Here is a 27661-nt window from a genome sequence, read left to right on the forward strand (position 1 = left end):
CTCGGGGGTGGTCCCCACCTCCCTAAAACAAGCCAGAGTCACGCCGCTCATAAAAAAACCAACCCTGAACCCTACCGTCATAGGCAACTACCGTCCTGTCTCTCTTCTCTCCTTCCTTTCTAAAACACTTGAACGTGCTGTATCCAACCAACTTACTGCTTATCTCTTACAGAATGACCTCCTAGACCCTAATCAGTCAGGCTTTAGGACTGGTCACTCCACAGAGACAGCCCTCATTGCGGTCACAGAGGCACTTCACTTAGCAAAAGCGAAAGGCCTCTCCTCTGTCCTGATTCTCCTAGATCTATCTGCAGCCTTCGACACAGTCAACCACCAGATCCTCCTTGCGGCCCTCGCAGGAATGGGAGTGGCTGGCTCTGCGCTGACATGGCTGTCATCATACCTCAATGACCGCTCCTACCAAGTGTCATGGAGAGGGACCCTGTCGGCCACCCGCCCCCTGCGGACGGGTGTCCCCCAGGGCTCGGTTTTAGGACCCCTTCTCTTCTCCCTCTACACTAAATCACTGGGTAACATTATCACGTCTCATGGCTTCTCCTACCATTGTTATGCCGACGATACTCAACTCTTCCTCTCCTTCCCTCCCTCAGATATCCACGTCTCTGAGCGGATCTCGGCCTGTCTGTCCGACATCTCAGCCTGGATGACGTCCAACCACCTCAAACTGAACCTAAGCAAAACAGAATTGCTCCACCTGCCGGCCAAATCCTCCCCCCTAACCGACCTTTCAATCACAGTCGAGAATACAGCTGTGACTGCGTCCCCGACCGCCAAGAACCTTGGTGTTGTCCTCGACGACCAGTTGAACTTCTCTGCTCACATCGCAGCGACGACCAGAACCTGCCGATTCCTCCTGAGCAACGTCAGAAGGATACGCCCCTTCCTGACAAAAGAAGCCACCCAACTCCTCGTCCAATCAACAGTCATCTCCCGCCTCGACTACTGCAATGCACTGCTCGCTGGCCTCCCGGCCACTGCCACTAAGCCTCTTCAACTCATTCAGAACGCAGCGGCCCGCCTGATCTCAAACCTACCGAAGTCGGCCCATGTCACCCCACTTCTTAGGGACCTGCACTGGCTCCCCATTGCTGCACGAATCCGCTTCAAGGCCCTCGACCTAGCATACCGTGCGGCAAAGGGAACCGCTCCCGCCTACCTCCGGTCAATGGTCTCTAACTACACACCCTCAAGACCCCTACGCTCTGCATCTTCTGGCCGCCTCAGACCTACTCCTATCCAAGCTCCGGGAGGGTCATCAAAGAGAAGTCGCCTATTCTCAGTCCTTGCCCCACAATGGTGGAATGAACTACCCACCCCAGTTAGGACAGCCGAATCACGTCCAATCTTTCGCCGTCGACTAAAGACGCACTTCTTCAACCATTATCTGAATTAAAAAAAAAAAAAAAAAAAAAAAAAAAAAATCTAACCCTAACTAACCGTACTGTCATGCACTTGTCCTAATAAACTAACCTACACTGTAGCACTCAACACTTTGATGAACATTGTTGCTCAGCTGATAGAGTTGTGCCCTTCCTGATGGCTTGTCGTACAGAACTTGTAAGTCGCTTTGGATAAAAGCGTCAGCTAAATGACTAAATGTAAATGTAAAAATGTAAACATTGTCGAAACGGATTGTTTTTTATCGGTTCATTTTTGTTTTTATAGCATTTTGAAAAGCCCTAGTTTTCAAGGAAAATATAAAGATTCCGTGATAAAAGGCATTTACTGGAATATTCTAGAATATACAAAAACTGTCATTTTCGGCCTATTTATGAATCGTTTTCAAATAAACGCTAGATTATCGATAGTATGTGTACTTATGCACGCTATAGAGGCCGGCTGAAAAATCGATTCTCTCATTTCCTCATCAGCGATCACAGACACACACACACACACACGCATAGGGAAAAAGCTTATATCTCTGTGAAAACAGGTCTGATTATCCTAAGACTGGTAAAATAGATTCCTTACCTGAGATCAGATGTTATCCAAAAAGATTATTCCAATTCCTGATCGCCATTCCAAATATCGATCACGCTTATTGATTACAGTGTTGAGTCCTCTAAATACATAATCCACACGTTTTCCGGGCCGGTGAGCTCAATCGATTCTTCAGATGCCTTGAGGGAAAAATAAAATTAGGAAACTGACCACTCCCCCTGCATCAGTTTAAACTAATGGGGTGCAGTACCACAGGGAGAGACGATAGGGGGCGGTATCTTCCCAATTGAGCTCAGAGACTCTGCAGCACTAACCCGAGGCTCGATTGATGAAATATGAATTCAAATCGCCAATAAAAAAATACGGCAAACAAACGATATATGTCGTTGGCGGGCACTCAACGGTCGGCATGAACTAACGACAAAACGCGTGGCTGGCATCCAAAGTGTTAAGCATAAGTACTATTATAACAGCATGTCTCTCCCTCTACAATATTGAATATTACATGTTGTAATTATTATTAGCCTAATCTTTTTTTAAACATTTTAATTTTATTATCATTATTGCTACTACAGTAGTACAGCTTTGAAAATACACGGGACTTCATGCTAATACAGAATTCAACTAAATTAGAAATGGAACAAAATATGTGACCACAAATATCAGATCTTAATAATAAGAAAAATGACCAATGGCTGAATGTAGTCGGTGTCCAAAGCACTGGAGGCGTGTCCAGTTGTTGAGTCCAGTTGCCTTCACTATATTCGCCCCACTGTCTGTTGTGATCAGTCGCTCAGTCCCCACGAGTCGAGCGCTTCGACCAGTCCTATGGCAATCATTTCACCTGTATGGTCTTCGGGAAAGTAAGCCGTTTGGAGGCATTTACTTTGAAGATTCCACTCTTTGTCTATAAAGTGGATGGTCAGGCTCATATAAGGCTCAGACGTCCGACTTGACCACATATCCTACGTTGTAGCGAAATACGATAGTTTGCAGCTCCTTCTCGACAATGTCCCTACAGTCTGCATACAGCCGTGGGAGTACAGTCTGGGGGAAAAAAATTCGGCCAGGGAAATCGTATCTGTGGTCAATAACTTTCATTAGCTTCTTGAATCCCATATTTTCTACTGTGCTAATTGGCATCATGTCTTTTGCGATAAAATAACCTATTGCATTTGTAATGTCTTTGTGCCTTTTCTTTTTTTTTGTCGTGAAAGAGTGTAAAAGCAGACACTAGTGTTTGTTGCTGCGAGGTACTTGCAGTTGTTGCAGGCGCAGCACGAATTTCAATGGTTCTTGTTCGTGGCTGTCGGCTAACGCCACCACTCCTTTCCGACTGAATGCGTTTGCATTCAGTGTACTCGAATGAGTGATATTGTGTCAAAGTGTTAATAATCAAATTTTATTTTCATATTCGAATCCCATGCCCATCGAACGAAGCTTCGAAGTATTTAAGACAGCCCTAGTGTTACACCACCTTCACCCTTGCCTGTTACTACCGGCCAGTCGAATTGAACAGCTGCAGACATTCTGGTTGCTGCTGTCAGGGCGGTTCCAGCTGGCTGCACGGCTAGTGAGCTGTCATCCACGGCACCCTGTGTGCTGACGAGATGACGTTTGGGCTGCATCGTGTGCTTGTTTTCACTGGATTCAACTGTCTAGGATTGTTATGGGTTGCTTTATTATCCATTAATTTGAGCCATTTGCGAATCTGTGTTTCTTTTTGCTGTTCTGCGCTGTTTAGGGATGGGTACCTTTCACATTTGAACTGATACGGTACCGGTACCTGTGAATCGATACCGGTACCCAACGGTACCTTTTTTTCTGTACTTTAGGCTCAAGAAATTTTATTTACCTACCTCAGTCATGAAAAAAAAATCCAAACTTCAAATAACTACAATTTCGACAGTTTTCGGCTTGCCATTGCTCCGACTGCTTTGTTGTTGAATCAAGTCAAATCCTAGGTAAGCATATATTGTGCGTGTGAACGTTGACATGAAAAGAAAAAAGGTAAAAAAAAAAAAGTAAAAAATAAAGTATTTTTCGTTCTTTTTTTTTTCTGTATCACTTGAATCGATACTCGGTAGTACTGACGTGTTTCGGTTCGGTACCTCAAAAGTACCGAATTCGGTACCCATCCCTAGCGCTGTTCTGTTCTTGCAAGCTCTGACTGAACTGATTGTCACTGTATAACTTTGGATTAGATCAGGGGTTCCCAAACTTTTCAGGCCGCGACCCCCAAATAACGGTGTCAGAGAGCCGCAACCCCCACTATTATAGGAGGTAAAAAAAAATATATATATATATATTAGGGCTGTGACTGTCAGTTTATCGCGTTAATTAGATTAATTAATTACACAGCAAATTATCGCGTTATGAAAAGTAACTAAAAATTAATTACAAATCTCTTTTTACAATTTTTTTTTATATAATTTTTTTTGTATCATTCATTCCATAAGAATGTAGAATACACATTTACAGATTTTTTTTTAATATGGCCCATTTGCATGTTCTTGGTATCTGATTCTAGGGACATCTATGAATCTCAGGGAATGTAGTGTCAGAAATACTGTGGGCTAGGTCCACAAAGAATGGATTGCACGGTGCAAGGTGCACCCTTACTTACAATTCATTATGAATTGAAAATGGGGGACCCTGATGTAAACAAGACGAAAGTCTTTCTCTGGTCTGCATCCCCTTAACAATTGTGTGTATTGAGCCGTACTGTATATTGTACCCATTCTGCAATCTGTTAATAACATTTTCATTCAATCAATCAATCTGTGCGGTGATTGATTGAATGAAAATTTTATTTTTAGTCAATTGTAATGAACCAAATGAGAATATCAATCATTTTTTTTTTTTATCTTTGACTGTGAATAACACCATGCTCAAATTGACCAGACCTGAAAAATCTAAGCAAATTAATAGATGGAAGATGATTAAACGGAAGGTTTTGTAAATACAGTACTGAATTCTGCCATCCGGACACATGCAATTTGAAATATGATTATAGAAAATAGAATATCAGGCATAAAATGGTTATGTGATTCAAATGCAATTAATTAGATTAATTAATTACAAATCCTGTAATTAATTAGATTAATTTTTTTAATCACCTGACGGCACTAATATATATATATATATATTTTTTTTTAATAAATGGAAATGTATGGTTGAAACATGCAAACGTTCAAACGCACCACACACACTAATAAGCATTGGAGGCTTTTAACCAGGGCCGGACTGGGGAAATCATTCAGGCCAGGAAATATAGTGCAAAATATAGCCCCAGTCAGGCCACTTTTTAAGCAGGGGGTCTGGGTGTCCCCCACCAGGAAAGGTTTTGTTACAAAGACTTCATTTCCTGCATTCTGGTGCAGGAATTATTTTATTTGTACCCTTTAAATGCCAGTGTTTGTGATGGCATCACAAATTATTGTTAAAAAACAGGCTAGCATATGTATGATTAGCAACAACACAGATTTTTTTGTAATTGATAAAAAATACAATCTTATTCAACTTCAGCCCTGATCATAACACCACATATTAATTTTATAATTCTAACCCTTTAAATTAGGGATGCACGATATTGATTTTGACACCGATACCGATACCGAAAATGTTATGCTCCTCAAGCCGATAACCGATATCGATAACCGATATTTATTGTATTATAATTTTTTTTTAAATGTATATATATTATTTTTTTTATCAATTATTATTATTTTTTTTTTTAGTATTTATAAGCTCCGACGTCATCTGTACTGCTATCGGTACTCGAGAAATTATGGAGTTTTTTTTTTTTTTGGAATTTAAACGTCGCAAACTAATCTTGTTGGCCGTTTTCTATCTCTCCTCCCTGGGTCTCTCTCTGCCTGCGCGAGCCGGCTGTGCTCTTACACACACACTCACTCACACACACACACACTCACTCACTCACTCACTCACTCACTCACTCACTCACTCACTCACTCACTCACTCACTCACTCACTCACTCACACACACACACAGCTCTGCTCTCGACAGCACCCGTGTGTGTGTGTGTGAGCACAGCCGGCTCGCGCAGGCAGAGAGAGACCCAGGGAGGAGAGATAGAAAACGGCCAACAAGATTAGTTTGCAACGTTTAAATTCCTCAAAAAAAGTCTGGGTCTATTTATATATAAGTCTATAAGTCGATGCTGACAACGCTCGTTGCCACAAGTGCAACAAGACATTTGCCAGTAATGTATAAGCGCTGGTACTTGTCAATGTGGCTGGCGGGGAGCAGCTAACGTTATAGCTCCGAGTAGAATAATGGCCGACAATCCGGAGGTAAATAAACGAACGAGAGCTTCTGATTGGTGGTAAGAAGAAGAGGTGGGTGCAAGCGGAGGGGCGTAATTGGCAGATCGACTGTCTGTCTCCGAATGTAACGTGACTACGTCACAGACAAGAAGGGGAGCGCTGGATTTGTGAAAAACTCCCTGTTCCTAAACCACACGCTATCAGTTTTACCACAGTACTGGCAAAACGGGAGGAGGCTATAATAAAAACAAGCGCCCTTCATCCAAATCCACCCACACCGGATTTCTTTTAACCAAAAAATGTATTATATGTTATCGGAGCTATCAATAACGTTATCGAGTTTATCGGGATGACGTCATAATTGCTGATATCGGCCCGATAATTATCGGCCCGATAATTATCGTGCATCCCTACTTTAAATGCCCTTGTGTGTGATGGCATATATTTGCAATATATCAAATGCAACGTAGATTTTTCTGGGGGGGATTATTACAGGCTAGCATGTGTCAATGATTAGCAGTTTTTTGTAAGGGTCCCGCCTCCACCAATCACATGCGGCTCCCTTGTGTGTGTGTGAGAGCAAGAGAGAGAGAGAGATAGTTCTCCAACTTGTGTGAGTTGCAGTGATCTCCTGGTTGTTCCCCACCTAGGTTAACTAACTATTGTGCTGGTGCAACTAGAAACACTGGCCTGGCCTGCTTCCAAGTTCAGTGGCCTGACTGCATAAAAAGAAATATTGGATTTTTTTTTTTTTTTTTCAAATCATCTGGCGACCCCCCGCGGCGGCTCACGACACAACTGGGGGTCACGACCCCGACTTTGGGAACCCCTGGATTAGATGATGTTTTGTCACTGATTTTTATATTTAAAGTTAACCTTGTGATCTGTACATTCTTATTGTCTGTACATTCTATTGTCTGTAATTGTTCTCTTGTTTGTCTGCAACCCTGTTAAATGTGCCATTGCCTGTCCTGACCAGGACATTCTTGAAAGAGATTTTTAATCTCAACGCGGCTTTTCTGGTTAAATGGTTAAAGGTTGAATTTAACAACAAAACTAAACGATTTATGTGCCTTTGGGTCTCTTAAGCCTGTAAAGTACCCATTCAATCTTTCGTTTTTACATTTACTGGCTCCTCTGTTGTGTGTTTTATTATTTTCTATCATTTTTTCCCCCCTGGATGTGATTTGAATGGGTTTTCCTGTGGTTCAAATTCAAAACAACATCGCTTTCCCTTCTGCCCTCAGGAGCTTCTGTCTCTGGCCAAGAGGAAGAGGGTGGATTCAGGTGAACAGGAAGAGCCTGTCAGCAAGCCCGCCGCCTCTACAGACTCTGAGACATCCGATAGCGACGATGAGGTAAGTAACCGCTCAACACGCCTCAGCTAAATGTTGAAATTTCCCGATCATATTTGACCGACTAATCATTTTTTCCAGACGCCATTGAGAGTTTCCTGGATACATTGTCACCGATGCTGAACCGTCTCTGAATGGTGATTATTTGTCGGCCAAAAACGGAATGTTTTTTTTTATGTTTTCCTGTAGTGGACGGTGGGTGGCACGAAAGGAAAGAAGAAAGTGAAGCCGGGGAAGGGTCCCGACAAGAAGAACGCCACGAAGAAGAAGGTGAACAAGGCAGCCGCGTCCGGAAGCTCCAATGGAGACAGTTCAGCTGAGAGCTCCGCTCCGGAGGAGGGTACGTTCTTCACTGGTGTCTTCATTATTGAGCCAGTTCTTCTATATGATGCCATCTGTTTTTTTCCCCCATATGCTTACAGTCACCAATAAGAATAAATTCCTTCTGGTCATGGGTATAGACTATCCATGTGGAGAAAGACCTTCCTTCTGGCTGTAGGTATAGACTACCCATGTGCAGAAAGACCTTCCCTCTGGTTGTAGGTATAGACTACCCATGTGCAGAAAGACCTTCCTTCTGGCTGTAGGTATAGACTACCCAGGTGCAGAAAGACCTTCCTTCTGGCTGTAGGTATAGACTACCCAGGTGCAGAAAGACCTTCCCTCTGGTTGTAGGTATATGGTATAGACTACCCATGTGTAGAAAGACCTTCCCTCTGGTTGTAGGTATACGGTATAGACTACCCATGTGCAGAAAGACCTTCCCTCTGGCTGTAGGTATAGACTACCCATGTGCAGAAAGACCTTCCCTCTGGCTGTAGGTATAGACTACCCAGGTGCAGAAAGACCTTCCCTCTGGTTGTAGGTATACGGTATAGACTACCCATGTGCAGAAAGACCTTCCCTCTGGCTGTAGGTATAGACTACCCATGTGCAGAAAGACCTTCCCTCTGGCTGTAGGTATAGACTACCCATGTGCAGAAAGACCTTCCTTCTGGCTGTAGGTATAGACTACCCAGGTGCAGAAAGACCTTCCCTCTGGCTGTAGGTATAGACTACCCATGTGCAGAAAGACCTTCCCTCTGGCTGTAGGTATAGACTACCCATGTGCAGAAAGACCTTCCTTCTGGCTGTAGGTATAGACTACCCAGGTGCAGAAAGACCTTCCCTCTGGCTGTAGGTATAGACTACCCATGTGCAGAAAGGCTTGTTTTAGCCAGAGCTTTGTTCCCACAGCCATACAAGCTTTAAAGAAGTAACCTCTCAAGTTGTGAAACCCAGTCTGGTGTATAGAGTGTCCATCCACGTCTTTGTCTCTGCTGCGTGGCCCCTGTCTTCAAGTGTTCCTGTAAACCCTGTCTTTTGTATAATTATGTATGCCTTACTTGTTGTGTTATGTAGCATCTACTGTGGAACAGAACTTCCAGAGGAATAAAACTATGAATCCCTTTGGCGAGATTCATCCTCTGCCTTTGATCCATCGTAACTATTTAGGAGCAGTGGGGCATTTAGCCTCTTAACATTTTCTTTTATCAGTTTGTTCAGTGGTCTATCTATTAAAGATAAGAACATTACAGCCTACAGAACATTGTTAAGAGTGTGTTTTCTGGACCGGCCAGGTGGTCAAGAAGGGGACGAGCATCAGTGATCAACCTCTCCATGCTCTGTCTCAGCGGTTTTCGCTGTTGCCTTCTGGCCGCTGTTATGATGTTCCTTTTGAGTAGGACCAACCGTTACACAAAATATTTTGTCCCCTCGGCTATCAGACTTCTAAACTCAGCCAGTAGTCAATTTAACCTCTTAACTTGCACCGGACCGAAATCGGGCCCTCATGCCCATGCAAAAAAGTCACGGCACTTTGCGAGCGTCTAACGGCTCGGGGCTGCATTCGAACGCCACCTCACACGACCAAACCCGTGCCTCGGTTCTCGAGTTACATGACGATATGTCAGGCGAGCGTCTTTTTACGCGCTGCATGTCAGATGACCACCCCGGACTCCCGATGCTCCAGAACTGCCAATCATCCGCTGATGGCGAAGATTATTGGCCAGCCTTGTAGCCAATGAGTGTACCTTTCCAACGATACCCCACGTGGGGGGGGGGGGGGGGGGGGTGCAAATACAGGAATTAAGTGAAAGTTGCCGAGCGGAAACGAGAAGGAATCGCACTTCAGAATGAATGGCCATGGATGAGGAAATAGATTTTGGAGGACTTTTTTTTTGTCACGGTTTACCCGGATCTCTCATTTCTGAATGGATTTTTATCAAATTTGGACCTGTACTACATAAGACTTTTTTGCATTAGTAACTTCAGAATGTTATCTTTCAAAAGAGACCAGGCTCATGCATGTGCTATAAAGTATAAAGCTAAGCTTTGCAAAAAAAAGTATGCAGTCCTCAAGTTCAAGTAAAAAAAAATTGTCACTTTTCTGGGTGCCTGTTAAGTAGCCTATACACCTAGTTGTCTGTTTTACTTGTACTTTTACTGGACTGTGTATATCATGGAATGTTGTTGTTGCTGTGTTGTTGTTGAGATGTGGCGCCTGGGGGACCAACTCCAGTTGTAATGCCAGTACCTCGGTCAAGGGCAACGGCAGGAAACCTAGCGTGCACGTCTTTGATGTTCTTCCTGAGTGTACACAGATGTGTTCTCAGTAGTAGAGTAGAGTTGGGGTATCGGGCACTGGTTACCCAATTCGATGCGGTTTAGAATTCACAAGGTCCCGATTTTGATTCGATGTGTTTTCAAATAGGCTCGATGACGCTGGTTTGTCATTTTGTCATCAAAACAATGCGACCTGGAGAGAGCGATCCATGCCTTTATAACAACTCAGCTGGATTACTGCAATGCTGTCTCTATACTGGCATTGATCAGGCATCACTCCGCCGTCTACAGCTCATCCAAAATGCGGCTGCCCGACTCCTCACCAGCACTAAAAAACTTGAGCATATCACCCCAGTCCTGGCCTCACTCCACTGGCTCCCCATCCGTCACCGCATTGATTTAAAATAACATTTTTATTTTTATTTTTTAAACTTACATTTTTTATTAACATTTATAGACACTTACACAATACCTACAATGACATCAACAACACAACAGTACATCCACATGGGCCCCTTGAATTCGGCCACGCTCAGCCTCCCAGACCTCCATGAGAGGGACCCCCCCCCCTCCCGCCATCCACCCCCAGAAACGGGGCTCCTCCACATCCCAGGGCTGTCTCACGCGGGGCCGAGTACTCAGCGACACGGGTACCTTGAATGTGATTGGGCCAGGCCCAGTAGAGGGCGAGGGGTGGTACTCCTGCGCCCTCATTTGTACTTCTTCTGGGGTCGCTTTTCTCTCGCTTTTTCTCGTGTTCCTCCTTCCTACCCTCCTATATCCTTGAATTGTCACTTTTTATTTCGCTTTGAATTGTTTTACTTCCTTTTTTTATCCACTTTTTCTCCTTATTTTCCATATAATTTTTTTTATCCCAATTTCGCCTCGCCAATTCTCCCTTCAATTCTCCCCTCCCCTGTCTCGAACGTTGCTAGACTATGCTTCCCACTGGTCGGCTGCAGTGAGGACGAAGCCTTGCATCACGTGTCCCCTCCGGTACACGAGGAGGTAGCCGTCGCATCTTTTCACCTGTACAGCGCGATCTCTGTGGCGAGGAGTAACGCGTGGGAGGCTCACGCTGCCCCCATTACGTCCTGATTCTGCTGTACAGGCGCACCAACCGACCTGTAGGAGTCGCTGTCCACAACGTCTAATCCCCACCCACCAGATTTCCCACCCCTAACACTGTCAATTGTGTTAGTATGAACGACCAGCCAAGCTAGCAACGGCAGCATCTCATTTTTTATTTTTATTTTTTTATTATTCAATGATCGGGAGCTCTTTCATGTGGCTGCTCACCAGAACGTCGCAAACCGGAAGTCTTAAAATGACTTTTAACTGTTAATTCCCTAAATGGCCTGGCCCCACAGTACCTGACCGAGCTCCTGTGTCTCCACACCCCATCCAGAGCCCTAAGGTCAGCCAACCCTGCTGCTACATGTGCCCAGGTCTAGGCTAAAAACCAAAGGGGACAGAGCTTTTTCCTTCCCTTCCACATCAGGTCAGCCAAGACCCTTGATTTCTTTAAGTCTCAGCTTAAAACGTATCTATTCTCCCTGGCCTTTGACCAGAGCTGAGCCTGCCTCCTAGGTCGTTACTTTTAGTCCTTTTATGCCTTATGTATTCTACTGCACTTTTCTTTCTTTTATTTTGTTTTTATTTCTATCTGAACCCCTGCACTTATTTGTATTTGCACTTTTTGCACTTTTATATTTAGTATGTTTTGTATATGTATTTTCTTCTTTGCTCTGTTTTATCGGTGGTGCACTTTGGTACAGTCACAACTGTTGTAAATATGCTATATAAATAAGTCAAGTTAAGAGTTTTATTTGTCACGGCATACAAGTATACAGTGAAATGCGGGGGGTCTTGCCCGCAACGATTGTGCAATAATACAATAATAAGAATCCAATAGGATGAGAATAAGACATTTGTGCAATAATACAAGTAATACGAATAAAGACATATCGGGTATATGTACATGAAGTTTACAAAAAGCATGGTAAGACATGCTAGATCCTGCGATAGTGCAATACACTGTTAGCTATGGATGAGGCACTGGGTCTTATGTACAGTACTATACAATGCTATACTATACAATCTACAGTTATACTATGTGTCCTTATGCTAGCTTGCTATCCATCTGTTTACTATACAAGAACCACTCCCGTTCTTGTTTTTAAAGTGACCTTTCATTGTGTAAAGTGACCATGAGTGTGAGCGTGTGCAGCATGTGTGTGTGTGTGTTCATGTTAAAGGATAACTCCACTATTTTGGGAAATTAGCTTATTTAACATCTTCCCTGGAGTTAGACAAGAAGATGCATACCTTTTTTGTCTCTGTGCATGCATTTTAGCTTTGGGAATAGATGCTCCGTTAGCATAGCTTAGCTTCATCACTGGAAGTGAGGCAGGACAGTAGCCTTACAGTGCCTTACAGTGTATTGCAAGGTCTGACATTGACCAAACTTGATATGCATGACCTTGGTGGGCTCTAGGTCAACTCCTGAAAAGGGGGTCAATGTCAGACCTTGCAATCAAAAGTTATGGGCGCACTGAAATTATGGCAAGGGTTATTAGCCCCCTAACTTTTGATTGCAAAGTCTGACATTGACCCCCTTTTCAGGAGTTGACCTAGAGCCCACCAAGGTCATGCATATCAAGTTTGGTCAATGTCAGACCTTGCAATACACTGTAAGGCACTGTAAGGCTACTGTCCTGCCTCACTTCCAGTGATGAAGCTAAGCTATGCTAACGGAGCATCTATTCCCAAAGCTAAAATGCACGCACAGAGACAAAAAAGGTATGCATCTTCTTGTCTAACTTCAGGGAAGATGTTAAATAAGCTAATTTCCCAAAATAGTGGAGTTATCCTTTAAAGTGACTGCTAGTGTGTGACAGCGTTTCCGTTAGAACATATTCGTGCCGGTCTGGGTGTCCTGCAAGATTTCTATCACCGGACATATTCGAGATATTCCGGTCAGAGTTTTAAACAGCAGGCTATTATAATCACATTTTTATGAGCTAACGAATTCCGTTATAATTGGACATGTGTATTAATTACATCAAGCGAAGAATGAGAAATTGATTTGCAGAATCAAATTACTATCTCTCGCCTCTCAAGTTAGTGCGATACGCTACCAGCATCAAGCTCCCGCCCCGCAGGCTCACGCTGCAGCAGCTGTCACACGCACCCCCAAATGAATCTCGAGTAGACATCGCTTCACCTCGTTGTATCAGACACGTCACACATATCATAATGTTCAACTTCACACACAGCAAACTGTAGTTGATCATCACATTGCCTCGTTTGCTAGCTCGTCGCCACATGCAGAGAGGACGAGCCACATGCGATGCGTGTAACGCATTTGTTAATTTCATTATAGGTTATAGCCTACATTTAGTTATAATCAATAATATGCATTACTATGTGACACGGCAGTCAACCAACAGTTGCAGTCAACACTAGTCACTCACCCCGTCTCTCGTTGTGCCTATCCGTTTTGTACCTGCGACGGCTGCGAGAACAGCGACTTTAGTTGCTGGTTCGACTTTAATAGATCCCCATTGGAACAGGCGAGGCTCGCAACGGTAGCAGCAGACTGGGGATGCTCTTTGTGGTTCAATCAATAAATTAATAGTAAAAGTACGCTCGACATTTTTGTTTCTTTTCCGCGGGAGCCACCACGGCATCAGCGTCAGCGGTCTCTGTGACTTCAAGTTCAGAAGACCATCTTCGTTGTCATTATTAGACCTGCTTGTGCTTGGTTTCATGAAATATTTACTAAGCTTAGCTTGTTTCGCCATCTCTCTCTCTTCCTCGTATACCTGTTTGTCGTTATGGTGGCCAGAGCGCGCAGGCTCAAAAAAAAAAGAAAAATAAGTTTCACATCTGAGCGGCGCCATCCTATCAGCGTGAAGCAACAATGAAACTGAAAATGGAATTATTGTTTCGTTCATTCGCATAGGCTATTTAATTTTAGCCGATTTTAATACAATTCAAATAATAAAATTGTGCTTAGAGGAATTATTTTCACCGGACATTAAGACCGGAGATATTTAAATATTCGGACTTCAACATATTTTGCCGGTCAAATACCGGTAATTACCGGCTAACGGAAACGCTGGTGTGTGAGCGTATACAGTGTGTGTGTTGTGTGTGTGCTCATGTGTGCTTGTGTGTGGAGAGTTCAGTGTTCAAGACTGATGGCCTGGGGGAAGAAGCTGAGCCGAAGTCTCTCTGTCCTAGTTGCTGGTGTTCGCAGGCGTTTGCCTGACCGCAGCAGCTTGAACAGGCTGTTGTTGGGGTGGTGAGGGTCTTTCATTATTCTGCAGGCTCTGGATTTGCACCTCTTGTTATATAAGACCTGCAGGGGTGGTAGTGCAATACCTGTAGTACGCTCAGCTGAGCGCACCACTCTCTGTAGGGCCTTCTTGTCCTGTGCCGTGCTGTTTCCATACCAGGCAGTGATGTTTCCAGTCGAGATGCTCTCTACAGCTCTGGAGTAGAAGGACTGGAGTATCTTCCCCGATACTCTGAACTTCCTTAACTGTCTCAGGTGGTAGAGGTGCTGCTTCGCCTTCTTTACGACCGAGTCTATTTATGGATTGATTGAAAAGATGTAATTTGGTGAACTGAGTTGGTCAACTGAGTTACTGAAGTAGCTCAGCAGAAACTCGGCGCCAAGACATCTGCAAACTAGAGACATCTGCAAACTAGAGACTACTGCAAACTAGAGACATCTGCAAACTAGAGACGTCTGCCAACGTGATTCCCACTCCTCCCGGGCAGCGTGTTGAAGTGTCCTTGAGCAAGACACTTAACCCCCTAATTGCTCCCGATGAGCAGGTTCACACCGCCGCGTTCGGTGAAGAAATTGTAAAGCGATTTGGATAGATGCTCTATATAAATTCACTATTTACCATTTACATCCACTGGGGGGAAAAAGGCATAGATTAAAAGATCAATCTTGGAATTTTGATTTAACCATTTCATATAACGTGTGTGTATCTTAATCTTATGTCACTCCCCCCATCAGGCGAGGTGTCGGACTCGGAGAGCAACAGCTCGTCCTCCAGCTCAGACTCGGACTCCTCCTCGGAGGACGACGTGTTCCGGGACGGTTACGGAGACGACCTGATGGGCGACGAGGAGGACAGGGCCCGCCTGGAGCAGATGACGGAGAAGGAGAGGGAGCAGGAGCTGTTCAACAGGATCGAGAAGAGAGAGGTCCTGAAGAGACGGTGAGCGGGCCAGGGGGCAGGAGGACCGGGATCAAATGTGGCCTTTTTCTTTAACATGGCGTGATTTGACACGTGAAACAGGCTGTTCGGACAGGATTTTATTGGAGAATAGGCCATGGATAGCGGTGAAAATGGAAAAGGACAGATGCTAATCTTTCGTCTCTTGTTGAGCACTAATTGGAAGAAAGTTCTGTATGATTGGATTGGAGACGGAAAGTGGGATTATTTTAAAGGGGAACTACCGTACTTTTCGCACTATAAGCCGCACCTGACTATAAGCCGCAGCAGCTAAATTGAATGATGTGTACATATATAAGCCGCACTGGACTATAAGCCGCAGGTGTTTTAATGTTTAATTACCATATGTAATTAGCATTGGGACACAATACTGTCGGACAAATAACAAGCATTAACTCATTTACAAGTTGTATTAAGTTTAGCAAATAAAGGAACAGATAAATAACATTTCAATGCAGTCAAAAAAGCAATATTTAGATGTTTACATTTTCGAGTTTGGTCACGTCGAGTCACATATAAGCCGCACCGTTATATAAGCCGCAGGGTCGAAAAATGGGGGAAAAAGCCGCGGCTTATAGTCCGAAAAGTACGGTATCTTATAAATGGCCTTTTTCAGTGTTTAGCATTGTTTCCTAGCTATATGGACTTACCCGGTATATTAATAGGATATATGTCTCTAATTCTCATATTGGCGCATTCTTCCAATTCTCCTCTCACAATATTCACCCTCACTGAACTGTGTCATCTGAAAATGTGCTGATCTGTGATGTCAGATGTCTCAGCTGCATAATAATGTGGCAGTTGATGTGGCAGGGTTAGGGTTACAGTGGTTGGAGCCCAGCCTCAAAACGGCTTAAGATCTTGAGGTAGAAAAATGATGTTTTTGAGTACTTTATTAGAAATACAAAACAATGAATAATAAAAAAAAAACACAGGTGTTCCATAGACTCACAGGAATTGTGTAAAAGTGCCCAAATAGTGAAAGAAATTGTAAAATAGTTCCCCTTTAAAAATCCTCAATCAAATGTGATCAGAAGATTCTTTTTTACGGATTTCTTGCGTACGCCATCCCTCCTCCGGGCAGATCGAGACGGGGATGTCTTGGGTGTTTTCACATTTTACATGTCTGTAGATACTAGGGCTGACCTCGACTAGTCGACTAATCGATCGAAAGGAGCCGTAGTCGACTGCCAACCTCTTAGTCGAATGCAAAAGAAATATAAATATATATATATTTTTTTATCATTCTTTCCAAAAGCAAAGAGGTCTAGAAGCGTGGCTAACGCTAATGGCATGCATACCAGCGAGGCTAACTGCCTAAGAAAACGGGCACAGAAGCACTGAAAGAGGATTTCACTCGTCTAATGAACACACTAGACAAATATCAAGATGTATCCATCAGTGGACCAATTGCATGATTTCGCAGAGGACAAGAAGCCTTCAGTTGACTCCTTCAGACATTAAGCACCCCCCACAGCCCAAATGGAATGATAAAAAATGAATATATATTTATAATAATTTAAAAAAACAATTGCAGTCGACTATTGGCAAATTTTTGCCAATCAAAGTTGACTATACAAATCCTTAGTCGGGGACAGGTCTAGTAGATACTATATCTATATCTGTACATATCCCTTATCTGTAAATGTCTGTCCATCACGATTTCAGCTCGTTTTCAATTCTGTGTTCAATAATTTCTTTTGACAGGTTTGAGATTAAAAAGAAATTGAAGACTGCGAAGAAAAAGGATAAGGAGGAGAAGAAGAAGAAGCAGGAAGAAGAGCAAGAGAAGAGAAAACTATCTCAGGTTCAGGACACGCAGGTGGTGAGTCGCCTCTCGGCTTCATTATCATCACCTCATCAGAACAACAGTAAAGAGTCGAGGTGTACGTCAGACCAACACGTCACACACACCCTGATTTTCTTTTCAACTTTTTGAATCATCTCCCCCCCCCCCCCGCCCCCCCTTCTTAAGTAATCGAATAGTTCCCAGTGACTATCGAATAGTAATTTTGTGTGAGTTTTGACCATTTCATAACTCCTCCCCTCCTCCTCCAGGTCATGTCGCATAATAAAGAGAGGCGTACCAAACGTGACGAGAAGCTGGACAAGAAGTCCCAGGCCATGGAGGAGCTGAAGGCGGAGCGGGAGAAGAAGAAGAACAGAACAGGTTTGTCACGGGGTTCCGTCTCTCGTCTCAAACGCCAGTGTGATGTCATTTTACATTGTGACGTCACGTTTGGCGAACGTCTCGCTGACCTTTTTGACCTCTTTGGTGAACAGCGGAGCTGCTGGCCAAGCGCGAGCCCCTGAAGACCAGCGAGGTGTATTCTGACGATGAGGAGGAAGAGGAGGAGGACGACGACAAGTCATCGGTGAAGAGTGACCGGAGTTCACACTCCTCGTCTTATGACGATGACGACGAGTGAGTATGGCCTGGAAAGGCGGATCAGGAGTGTGTTTGGGGGATTGGTTATTTTTAACGGTTGTTCTAACAATCTATGTCCGCAAATCTTTAATTTGGACCTTTCTGGAACATTTCTTTAATTTTAAATTGTATATTGAGATTTATTTTTTCAAATATCTTTTATTAGTGTTTTTTTATCTTTAAATGTTTTTTGTGTAAAATATGGATACATTATAAAATCCACAAACTGAAAAAAAAGAGAAGAAAAAATACAAAACAATAAATAATACAATAACATGAAAACAAATTGATAATGCACTCCACACACAATCAAGAAAGTCCCTGCAGCTTGATGGCAGAGACGCCAGGCTCTATATAGTTCAGACCGGGTTCCCAAATGTTATAGAATTGGTCTGTTTTGGGATGCAATATTGGATTGTAAGATATCCTAACGGCACTAAATCCAACAACACTCTCTGCCATCCTTTAACAGTTGGTGCTTTTTTCATTAATCCACTGCAATATATTGTTCTTCCTCGCGGCATAAGTACGGATACTAGGGGTGGGAATCGCCAGAGACTTCGCGACACGATACTATCGCGATACTTGCGTCACGATACGATAGTATCGCAATACTAAATATATCGCGATATTAATATTACGATTTTTTTAATTTTTTTTATTACCTTTTTCAACTGCAAAGTAAAACTTTGTCAACATGTTTTATCTAATAAAATAAAGTTCAGTCTGTTCATCTCACTTCAATAATTTTTATTGCAGAACATGGTGGTCCCTGTATCGATACAGTATCACCACGCAAAGTATCGCGATACTACTACGTATCGATTTCCCCCCCACCCCTAACGGATACAGTGCCGTTGTTGTTCTCTGATGTTTGCTCCCCAGAGTTTGCTCTGAACAGGGTGCATCTGCATTTTGTTACGATGCCTCTAGAGTCTAGCTCATGGAATGAACTCCAACAGTCCTTAAAGCTTGAGATTCTCCCCCCTCTTGCAGAGCTTAAAACCTTGATCTCCAACCTTTTGTCTTATCAAGTTGTATGTTTTTATTGGTTTGTTATCTTTGCTTTTTTGTTTTTTTTTGCCTCTTCCTGTTGTCATATTGTTATGAATTTATATGCTGTGTGATTTTATATGCTGGCACATACTACATACATAGTACCAGATATACTGGCACATACTACCTATACCCAATATACTGGCACATCAGGGTTAGAAAAAAAAAAAAAAATCAAGGGCTTTTTTTGCCCCCCTTAATTGATTTTCGGGGGCTTTTTTGTGTGTTTCGGGGGCACTGAATTTTTATGATAAACGGATATTAAACATCCTTATCATTTAAAAAATACAACTCAATTAATGACCTCAAACAGTTAACTTCATTTGATTATTTTATTCACATTCACAACACAGCTCATGTTGTGAATACATATAAAACCAACCTATACAAAAGATAAGCATACTGCAAAAAAAAGATTTGCTATAAGGGTTGTACATCATGCTTGCTGAGATCATACCAATTGTTTTTGTTAAAAGTAAAAATCAGAAATTTGGATAAATTAAATTAAACAGATGTAACAGCCTGAACAACAGAGAGGTAACAGCCTTAAATAATTAATAAATCAAATCAAGAGCATGAGGCATCTTGGGGGGCCATAAGGCTTAATGTTGGGCCTCCTCGCCCTATCTCCTGCCTTGAACCACTTCGCAATGGCAGGCTCCAAGTTCATCTCCCCCTCAGGTGGGCCCTCAAGGTAAATGACCATCAAATGGTCTAGTGTGGATGTCTCCAGCCTGTTTCGCCAGTCATTTTTAACCCGGTTCATGAGGGGAAAAGATCTCTCCACTTTGGCTGTTGCCAGTGGAAGAACCTCGATTATTTCGAAGAGGTGAATGATATTTTTGAACTCATCTTTCCAGGTTCCAAACAACCTTGACCACCAGTTGACCTGTGCATATTTTTTCAGCATTTTTTTTTTTTTAGCCGTGCCCACTCAGCCATTGCTGTGTTGATCTCACAGCCTTTCGGGGTTACGATATCTTTGAAATGCTGGAGTAAAAGCCATACTTCATCATCTCCATAGCCAGCTAGGTCCTGGTCCTCTGGCCAGTTGCTGGGATCCACTGTGCACATGGCACTCAGTACCTTGCCTGAGAATGTGGCAAACCTTTCCTCCAGACGACATAGGACTGGCTTGATCAGCGCCTCAAGGGAGTTATCAAATGCAACTTTTTGTTCTGGGTTAGTTAATTGAACTCCCCTGTATGCTCCCATTCTGCACTCTCCTCTCACTGATCTCAGCCTGTGGCCATTGGACTTTGGCATGTCTTTCAATATTTCAGAAGATGCCATGACTGCATTGACTACTTCTGTCAGTGTCACATTGTCTCTCTGGAACAAGAGGGAAAGGCGTGATAGCTCTTCTAGTATGTCCAAGTAAAGGCCCACGTGAAGGATGAACTTGAAAGAAGTGATCTTCTTCAGCCAACCTCTGGCTTTTGCTGCATCAGGTTTCTTGATGTCTTGACGGTGTTCGCTTCCAATTTCACTGAGATGTGCCACCACTGTTGGATAGTTTCTTTCGAGTGCCACAAGCGCTCTGCGTCGGTGGTCCACCCATCGAGTGCCCTCTACTTTGGCTGGCATTAGAATGGACTCTTCCAGTATGGCAGCCATTTCACCAAGTTCACGAACACGTTTTCGAGACGTTCGATAGAATGTGGCATATGATGACAAAAAGCCATCAATCTGAAAAACAAGAAAATCATTCACTTTATTTTTGTCTGAGTGTCCAGAAAGATTTTTTATTTACTCTGGTTGCAGTTACAGTCATAAAGAAACCATTACATTTGTTGAACAAAATTAAATGAAATTGATGCCAAAAATATACTAAATTAATGTAATGCCAAATTCCATATACTAAATTAATAATGATTTAAATTTAAATTATTATATTGTTATATTATTATTAAAATAACGTTTATAACTACTACAAACCTCGTTGAAGTAACTGTCTTTAAATGCATCCTTGCAGGCCAATTCTAGACTATGTGCAACGCAATGGATTCCCATCAGCCAAGGCATGTCACAGGAAAGTTGAGCGAAGACACCATGATGTTTTCCAAAGTTTGTCGCAGCTCCATCGGCACCAAATCCAATTCGATTTTCCTTCCATCTTGGAATGCCTTTCGACACCATGACAGAGTTTATGCAATCAAGGATTCCGCTTGCTGTTGTGTTCGCTGCTTCTGCAATTCTATCAAAAAGGGACAAGACATATGACCCACACTGTAAAAATTGAGCGTCATCTGGTCACTTTTAAACTATCAGCTAATTGTATTAAACTAAAACTGTGTAAAATGCAATTAATAAATGGTTCAAATTCATTGAATTCAGCTCAATTCGATTTCAAAACGGTCGTTTTTATTATGTATATGTTAATACTTATTTAATAAATATGAATGAACCCCAATTCCAGTGTTCTTACTTATTATTAAACTTATTATTTTCCCAAATACCGCGCAACCAATGAATGAGTCTATCGAGAGAGAGAGAGAGAGAGAGACGTAAAAAAGGAATATAACTAGCGGAGCATGACTGAAATACATCAAGCACAATATGAACTCATTGACATAAGTAGCATGGTAATAATACAGGTTATTATTGATCAATGAATGTATTGGTAAATTAATTTATATTATAACTGATACACCAGTAGAAGTCATGTTATTTCATCATTGTCCTTGCTGCACTGTAAAAACTGGGATTGGGGTTCATTCATATTTATTAAATAATTATTAGTAACCTATAGGCTACATAATAAAAAAGACTGCTATTTGAAATCGAATTGAGCTGAATTCAATTAATTTGAACCATTTATGAATTGCATTTTATACAGTTTTGGTTGAATAAAATGAGCTGACAGCCTGATATAAAATGACCAGATGACGCTCGCTCAGTTTTTACAGTGTGTTGCCTGCCGTCGCTCGCTTAAAAATACCTAATATACAGTAACTTAGTATCTGAGTTTAGACATTTGTCTTGAATATTTTTCTTACCCGAGAAATTTCATTGATGGAATTCCTTTATCCATGAACTTGGCATACACCACCTCCTTTTCACAGGCTCGTCTGTCTGTGCTGCCATCCACCAGAATGCTGACATATCTGGCTGATGTGATCTCCTCGGTCATCTGACTTTGTATGTCCTCAGCCAGGAATTGCGTGAAGACTCGTGCCTGTTTGTCGTTTGCATAAGTTCCCCCCAAATCTACTCCATGCCTTTTCTCAAGGGTGATCAGGGATGGGAAGTACGTGAACGGCAGCTCTTGTTTTGCTAGGTGGTAAGTTATGTCAAATAACTTGACCATTCTGCTTAACAGGTCAGCATTCATTTTCATAACTGACTGGACGATGGGCTCGTTGTGTTTCAGTTTGTTCTTCCACGCTTCTGTGAACAACATAAACACGGAAAACAATCATCAAAAACTGTATAAAGCACAATTACGCCTGCGGCCTGTCCAAAACGTGGTACTAAACGTGGCCTATTGCAATGACGTTACCTAAGTTAGCAAACTCGCTAACGTTAACGTTCAAGCAAATTAACATACAAATTATAAAACATTGTCGACACTTACCATATGCCATGTTGTGACCGCGGCTGTCTTGGTGGCGCAAAGCGCTGTATTTCTTGACAGTCATAGTCCCGCGGACAAAAAGAGCCACACACGCTCCTCGGACATTAGCCGTGTTTGCAGCTGGAGTCTCACGACACACTTTACAATAAATAATATGTTGGCCTGTAGCATCCTCCTCAACCCCTAACCAGTCTAATCCCCACGACTCCACCGTACTCCGCTTTAAAAAAAAATTATTTGAGGACCTGGGCCCGGGAATCTGCTTCTCAGGCTCTTTTTCCTTGTTTTTATAGTTTAATAAAAAACGCTCCATCTTGACTGTCTTCAAAATGCCAGCTGCTCACCTGCCAAAGATGAGAGGGGGAGGAGTGACGTTGACATCGGCCTCGGATCAAAAGCTAGTGTGCGCACGGGTGAACTTGGGTGTCACAGCTGGGACTCGGAGCGTTGCGTCAACTTGCGTGTTTGCAATGGAGGAGAAGTTTGGTTCACTTGTAAATAAAAATAAACTATTCACATAAATGAAACAAAACGTAATGTTAATGTCTCCATATAATATATAATAATATAATATATATATAATTAGTAAACTGTCGGGGGCATTTTGTGCCCCCTTAAATGATTTCCAAAGGCATTTAGTCCATTTTCAAGGGCATTTTGCCCCGAGCCCCCGTTAATTTCTAACCCTGTGGCACATACTACATAGTACCATATATACTGGCACATACTACATAGTTCCAGATATACTGGCACATACTACATAGTACCAGATATACTGGCACATACCAGATATACTGGCACATACTACATATACCCAATTTACTGGCACATACTACATAGTACCAGATATACTGGCACATACTACATAGTACCAGATATACTGGCACATACTACATATAATCACATATGCTGGCACATAGAGTATACCAGATATACTGGCATATAGTACATAGTACCAGATATACTGGCACATACTACATATATCGGTTATACTGGCACATACTACTTATTTGCTTATTTCTGTATGTACACCCGACGTGTACATACAGAAATGAGCGAAACCTCCGTTTTGAGAGGTATGAAATGAATGGCATTAACGTCACCCCTGTGTTGTCATGGTAACAGGAAAGAGGACACTCCGCCCAAGTCGCAGCCCGTGTCGCTACCAGAAGAGCTGAACCGGGTGCGTCTCTCCAGGCACAAGCTGGAGCGCTGGGTCCACATGCCCTTCTTCCTCAAGACCGTCACCGGCTGCTTCGTCAGGATCGGCATCGGCAACAGCAGCAGTAAACCAGTCTACAGGGTAAGAGAAGCAACAGTAAACCAGTCTACAGGGTAAGAGAAGCAACAGTAACAGATATAGTATCTACAGATGTGTAGGGCTGACCTTCGAATTTTATTTGGAATTCGAAGTTTCGGGGCCGAGATATCTCGAAGCGTCGAGATAAAAAAAAGTTTTTTTTGTATTTCTTTTTCTTTTCTTTTTTTATATGTTGTGGGATTTGTACAGCACTTTGTTCAACTTTGTCAGTGCTGTAAAGTTTAAATCTTAGACAAACAAAACACTTTGCTTTCATGAAATATTGTAAGCCGTCATTTGAGGCTTTATAAAAGCAACACAATGAACACAAATCTGTCAGTGCCGAGTCCGACCTCATCTTAAATAACAAATAGCATTGCTTGTTGTAGTTAACACTTTGATCGCCGGGGTTAAATTCATAATTTACCATCCCTCACCAGCCCTATTTAACATGGAGAAGTTCCCCTTCTTTGCAGGGCTATAACTTTTTAAATTGTATTGCTAAATTGACATTACCATGGCCCATTCAAAGTCCTATATCTATTGTTCATAAGATTCTGATCAAACTGGCCAGTATCACGTCTTCGTCTGTTTGGCCCTCCATCCAATTCCTCTGCGTTGTGTACTTTTAATGGTCCTGACTTCTCCGATACTGGTAGATAAGATCCTTATCTCCCCCCGTTAGTGCAATCCATAAACCATAATAATTCTCCACCTCCGTAAGAATTCGACACTTCGACACCGTGAGATACCTTATGAGGAAAAGCGTTGTTTTATTGCTATAAACAGAACCTCATAATCAGATGTTATCAAATTGTATCGTCCTTGAAGAGTCTATTCTAATGATCTTTCGGTGTGTTCGTCTATCGTCCTTTTGTGATTCAGTCCAATAGTGTTCAGGCCTGTTCGTTAGCCTAAGACCATCCTTGTGGTAGCCGAAGCTACTGGTGATGTGGCATTCTCCCCCCCCCCCCCCCCCTCTCTCAATGAGAGGAGAGAGTGTCTGTGTGATCTCAGTCCTACTCGCTCTTGGTCAGTTTCTAGTCTGCCTTACACCCGGAAACACCGTTCGACTCATAGATGTTCGTCGTCGCAACGACGGCCCCGCCTTCTGGTTGTCATGCGACGTGTTGTCATGACAACTGCTAACCTTTCACACATTAAAATGCAGTTTCATTCACTGTTGCATTAAGATGAACCTCTCTCCCTCCTGCTCTGGGAGACACTCTCTTATCTCAGATGTTCTTAAAAGGAATGTCGACAAACATTCTCTCGCTGGCAGTGTGCCTCACAACAATCACCCTGCTCTACTGAACCACCGTCTCCTGCTTCCACCGTCCGCATGCACTTCGACCTCTCTGACCCGGCACCGTTTTAGCTGTGGTCACTCCCCCCAATCTATACATCACATACATTGAAAAAGCACCCCAAATCCTTCAGGGTGTAGCAACGTTATACTTTTTCATTCACATATTCATACTAAAATACGGTCTAAAGTATAAGTATGTTTTTATTGTTTTCTGCAGCTTTCTCCAGAACGTGATTTATAGCCCTAAATGCATTATATTGATGATTGTATACAGTTTGATAGCAATCGGCGCGAGATAAAAAAATTCAACTGCACGTACTTCTAGAAGTTACTACGTATGATCTGATGTTGACCGGATGGGCGGGGGGTCGTTTATAATTCCGTGGGCAAAGTTATATCATTCATCTAGTGTGGGTGATATGATCATTAGAGCAGTTAGTATAGAAGACATTAAAAAATATGCTGAAACTCACCGTAGCTTCCTCTCGCCGTTGGGAGATGAGCGTGGAACAGAATTTTTTCTATTATGGGATGTAGAAATACCCGATCCATTTCCAGGTTGTATAATACTATATACGTCCAAATCATGTTGTTTATCGAGTTATTGGCAACGGATCGCTATCCATTGTGTCGAGATCGAGTCCCGGGACCTATAGCGAGTGATCGGACCAAATTGAAATGAGCACCAGCTTCCACTTCCTGTTTCTTCCCTGGGTGATCAGGCCGATCGGCCACCAGATGGCGCTCTTGAACCGTTAGAGAGTTGATAGGGGCTCACCAGTACATCTCATGTCTCCGGGGGAGAAATATTATTTCGATCACAGATTTTTGAAATATTGATATCAAAGACGCTGTCCAGCGTCAACGGCAGAATGAGCATGGCGGGGAATGACGTGTTTCAGCGTCAACGGCGATTAAAGGGTTAAGTAACAAGAGGCAGAGTTGATTTTGCACAACAAAAAAAATATATATATATATATATATATATATATATATATATATATATATATATATTTCTTTTTATCAAATTTTATTTTCTTATTCGAATCCCATGCCCATCGAACGAAGCTTCGAAGTATTTAAGACATTTGTTGTAATATCTCAATGCGGGTGTTGTTGGAGTAATGAAGAAAAGAAGGTATTGTTCTTAATATATCATGCTTTAAGTACTGTAGTTTTAATGTAGTTGGTGTTTTTTTATATAGTGGTCTTTTTATTGTAGTTTTAACAATTTTTTTTGATATATAGTGGTGAGTGTCTATGTATTGTGACTGTATGTTTGTCTTTCAACCACTGCACAAATGAAGTTCCGAAAGGAAAATAAAGTAATTTGAAGTTGTTTGAGATGGGAACTTAAAAATGGATTGAACAGACATTGAAAAATAATAAGGCATGGGAATTGAGCGTTCTAGCTGTAGTTGTACTCGGTTATATTCCTTTGCTTGTGTCATTGACAGGTTGCTGAAATCGTGGATGTGGTGGAGACGGCAAAGGTTTACCAGCTGGGAACAACGAGAACAAATAAAGGTTTACAATTAAGGTACAAATCCTACGTTTGAAATTCATCGTATATCTTACTTTTTTTTTGTCATTTTATTTTTTCATTTTATACATAAAACAAGACAAACACAATACAGTAATAATAACAAGACCACACAGTACCACAATAATAATAACAACAATAACGACATTAGCAATAATAAATACAGAACTACTTATACTATTACAGACACCACAAAAGACATCACAAAAGACATTTCCTCCCACCCCCCCACCGCAGGACCCCCGGACCCCCCAGGACCAACACCCCAACCCCGCTCCGCTTCGTTGTAGATCTTACAAGGGACCGTTCACAATTCTTGGAACCCTAGCTTCCTACTTGGCGATGATGTTGTCGATCGATAAGAGTTCTTTCTCAGAACGATCCACATTGTCGTACTGGATACCTGCGTCTCCGGCTAGTTATCCACAAAGTCATATAAGGTCACTGGGGTCATGTTCCTGTCAGTACAAGCTGACTGAAGGTAACTGAAACCTGCTCCACGGAGTGGATATCTGTTACCTTCAGGCAGCCTGTACAGATGGGAGCTTGACCCCATTAACTTTGTGTTAGTTGGTGGCTAACTAAGCGGAACTGCGGATATACAGTATAACAACATGTACTCTACTGATCAAAAACAACATTTGTAACAAAATTGTGAACAATCTCTTTAACTCCTCCATGTAACCATTATGGGCTGTGGGACTCGTGACCAGTGTTGTCCTTTGTAAAATAATAATTTTATTTGTACAATAATTCTCCCCTCTGTTCTATTGGTTATAACATGCAAACGACAAAATTCCTTTAATAATTTCTTTTGCATTTTAAGCCTCTGGGACGATAATTTAACATTTGCTGCTCCTCCTGACTGATGTTCTCTGTGTTCCTCAGGCATGGTGGCGACACGCGGGTCTTCAGGCTGGAGTTTGTGTCTAATCAAGAGTTCACAGAACATGAGTTCATGAAGTGGAAAGAGGCG

The 27661-nt window shown here is 42.4% G+C and overlaps 1 protein-coding gene across 1 annotated transcript in view; it reads left to right on the forward strand.

Annotated features, from left to right (window-relative positions):
* rtf1 (RTF1 homolog, Paf1/RNA polymerase II complex component) overlaps positions 1-27661 on the forward strand; it is a 51159-nt gene that overhangs the window by 11957 nt on the left and 11541 nt on the right. Inside the window, exons 2-10 of the mRNA XM_084310416.1 lie at positions 7500-7610; positions 7797-7947; positions 15250-15454; positions 17180-17297; positions 17531-17642; positions 17756-17897; positions 23659-23836; positions 26600-26682; positions 27574-27661. Coding sequence (XP_084166542.1) covers positions 7500-7610; positions 7797-7947; positions 15250-15454; positions 17180-17297; positions 17531-17642; positions 17756-17897; positions 23659-23836; positions 26600-26682; positions 27574-27661 — 1188 coding nt within the window. The remainder of the gene's footprint in view (positions 1-7499; positions 7611-7796; positions 7948-15249; positions 15455-17179; positions 17298-17530; positions 17643-17755; positions 17898-23658; positions 23837-26599; positions 26683-27573) is intronic.

The sequence above is a fragment of the Notolepis coatsorum genome (genome assembly GCF_963971535.1).
Source record: "Notolepis coatsorum genome assembly, chromosome: 3".
NCBI classification, from domain to species: Eukaryota; Metazoa; Chordata; class Actinopteri; order Aulopiformes; family Paralepididae; genus Notolepis; species Notolepis coatsorum.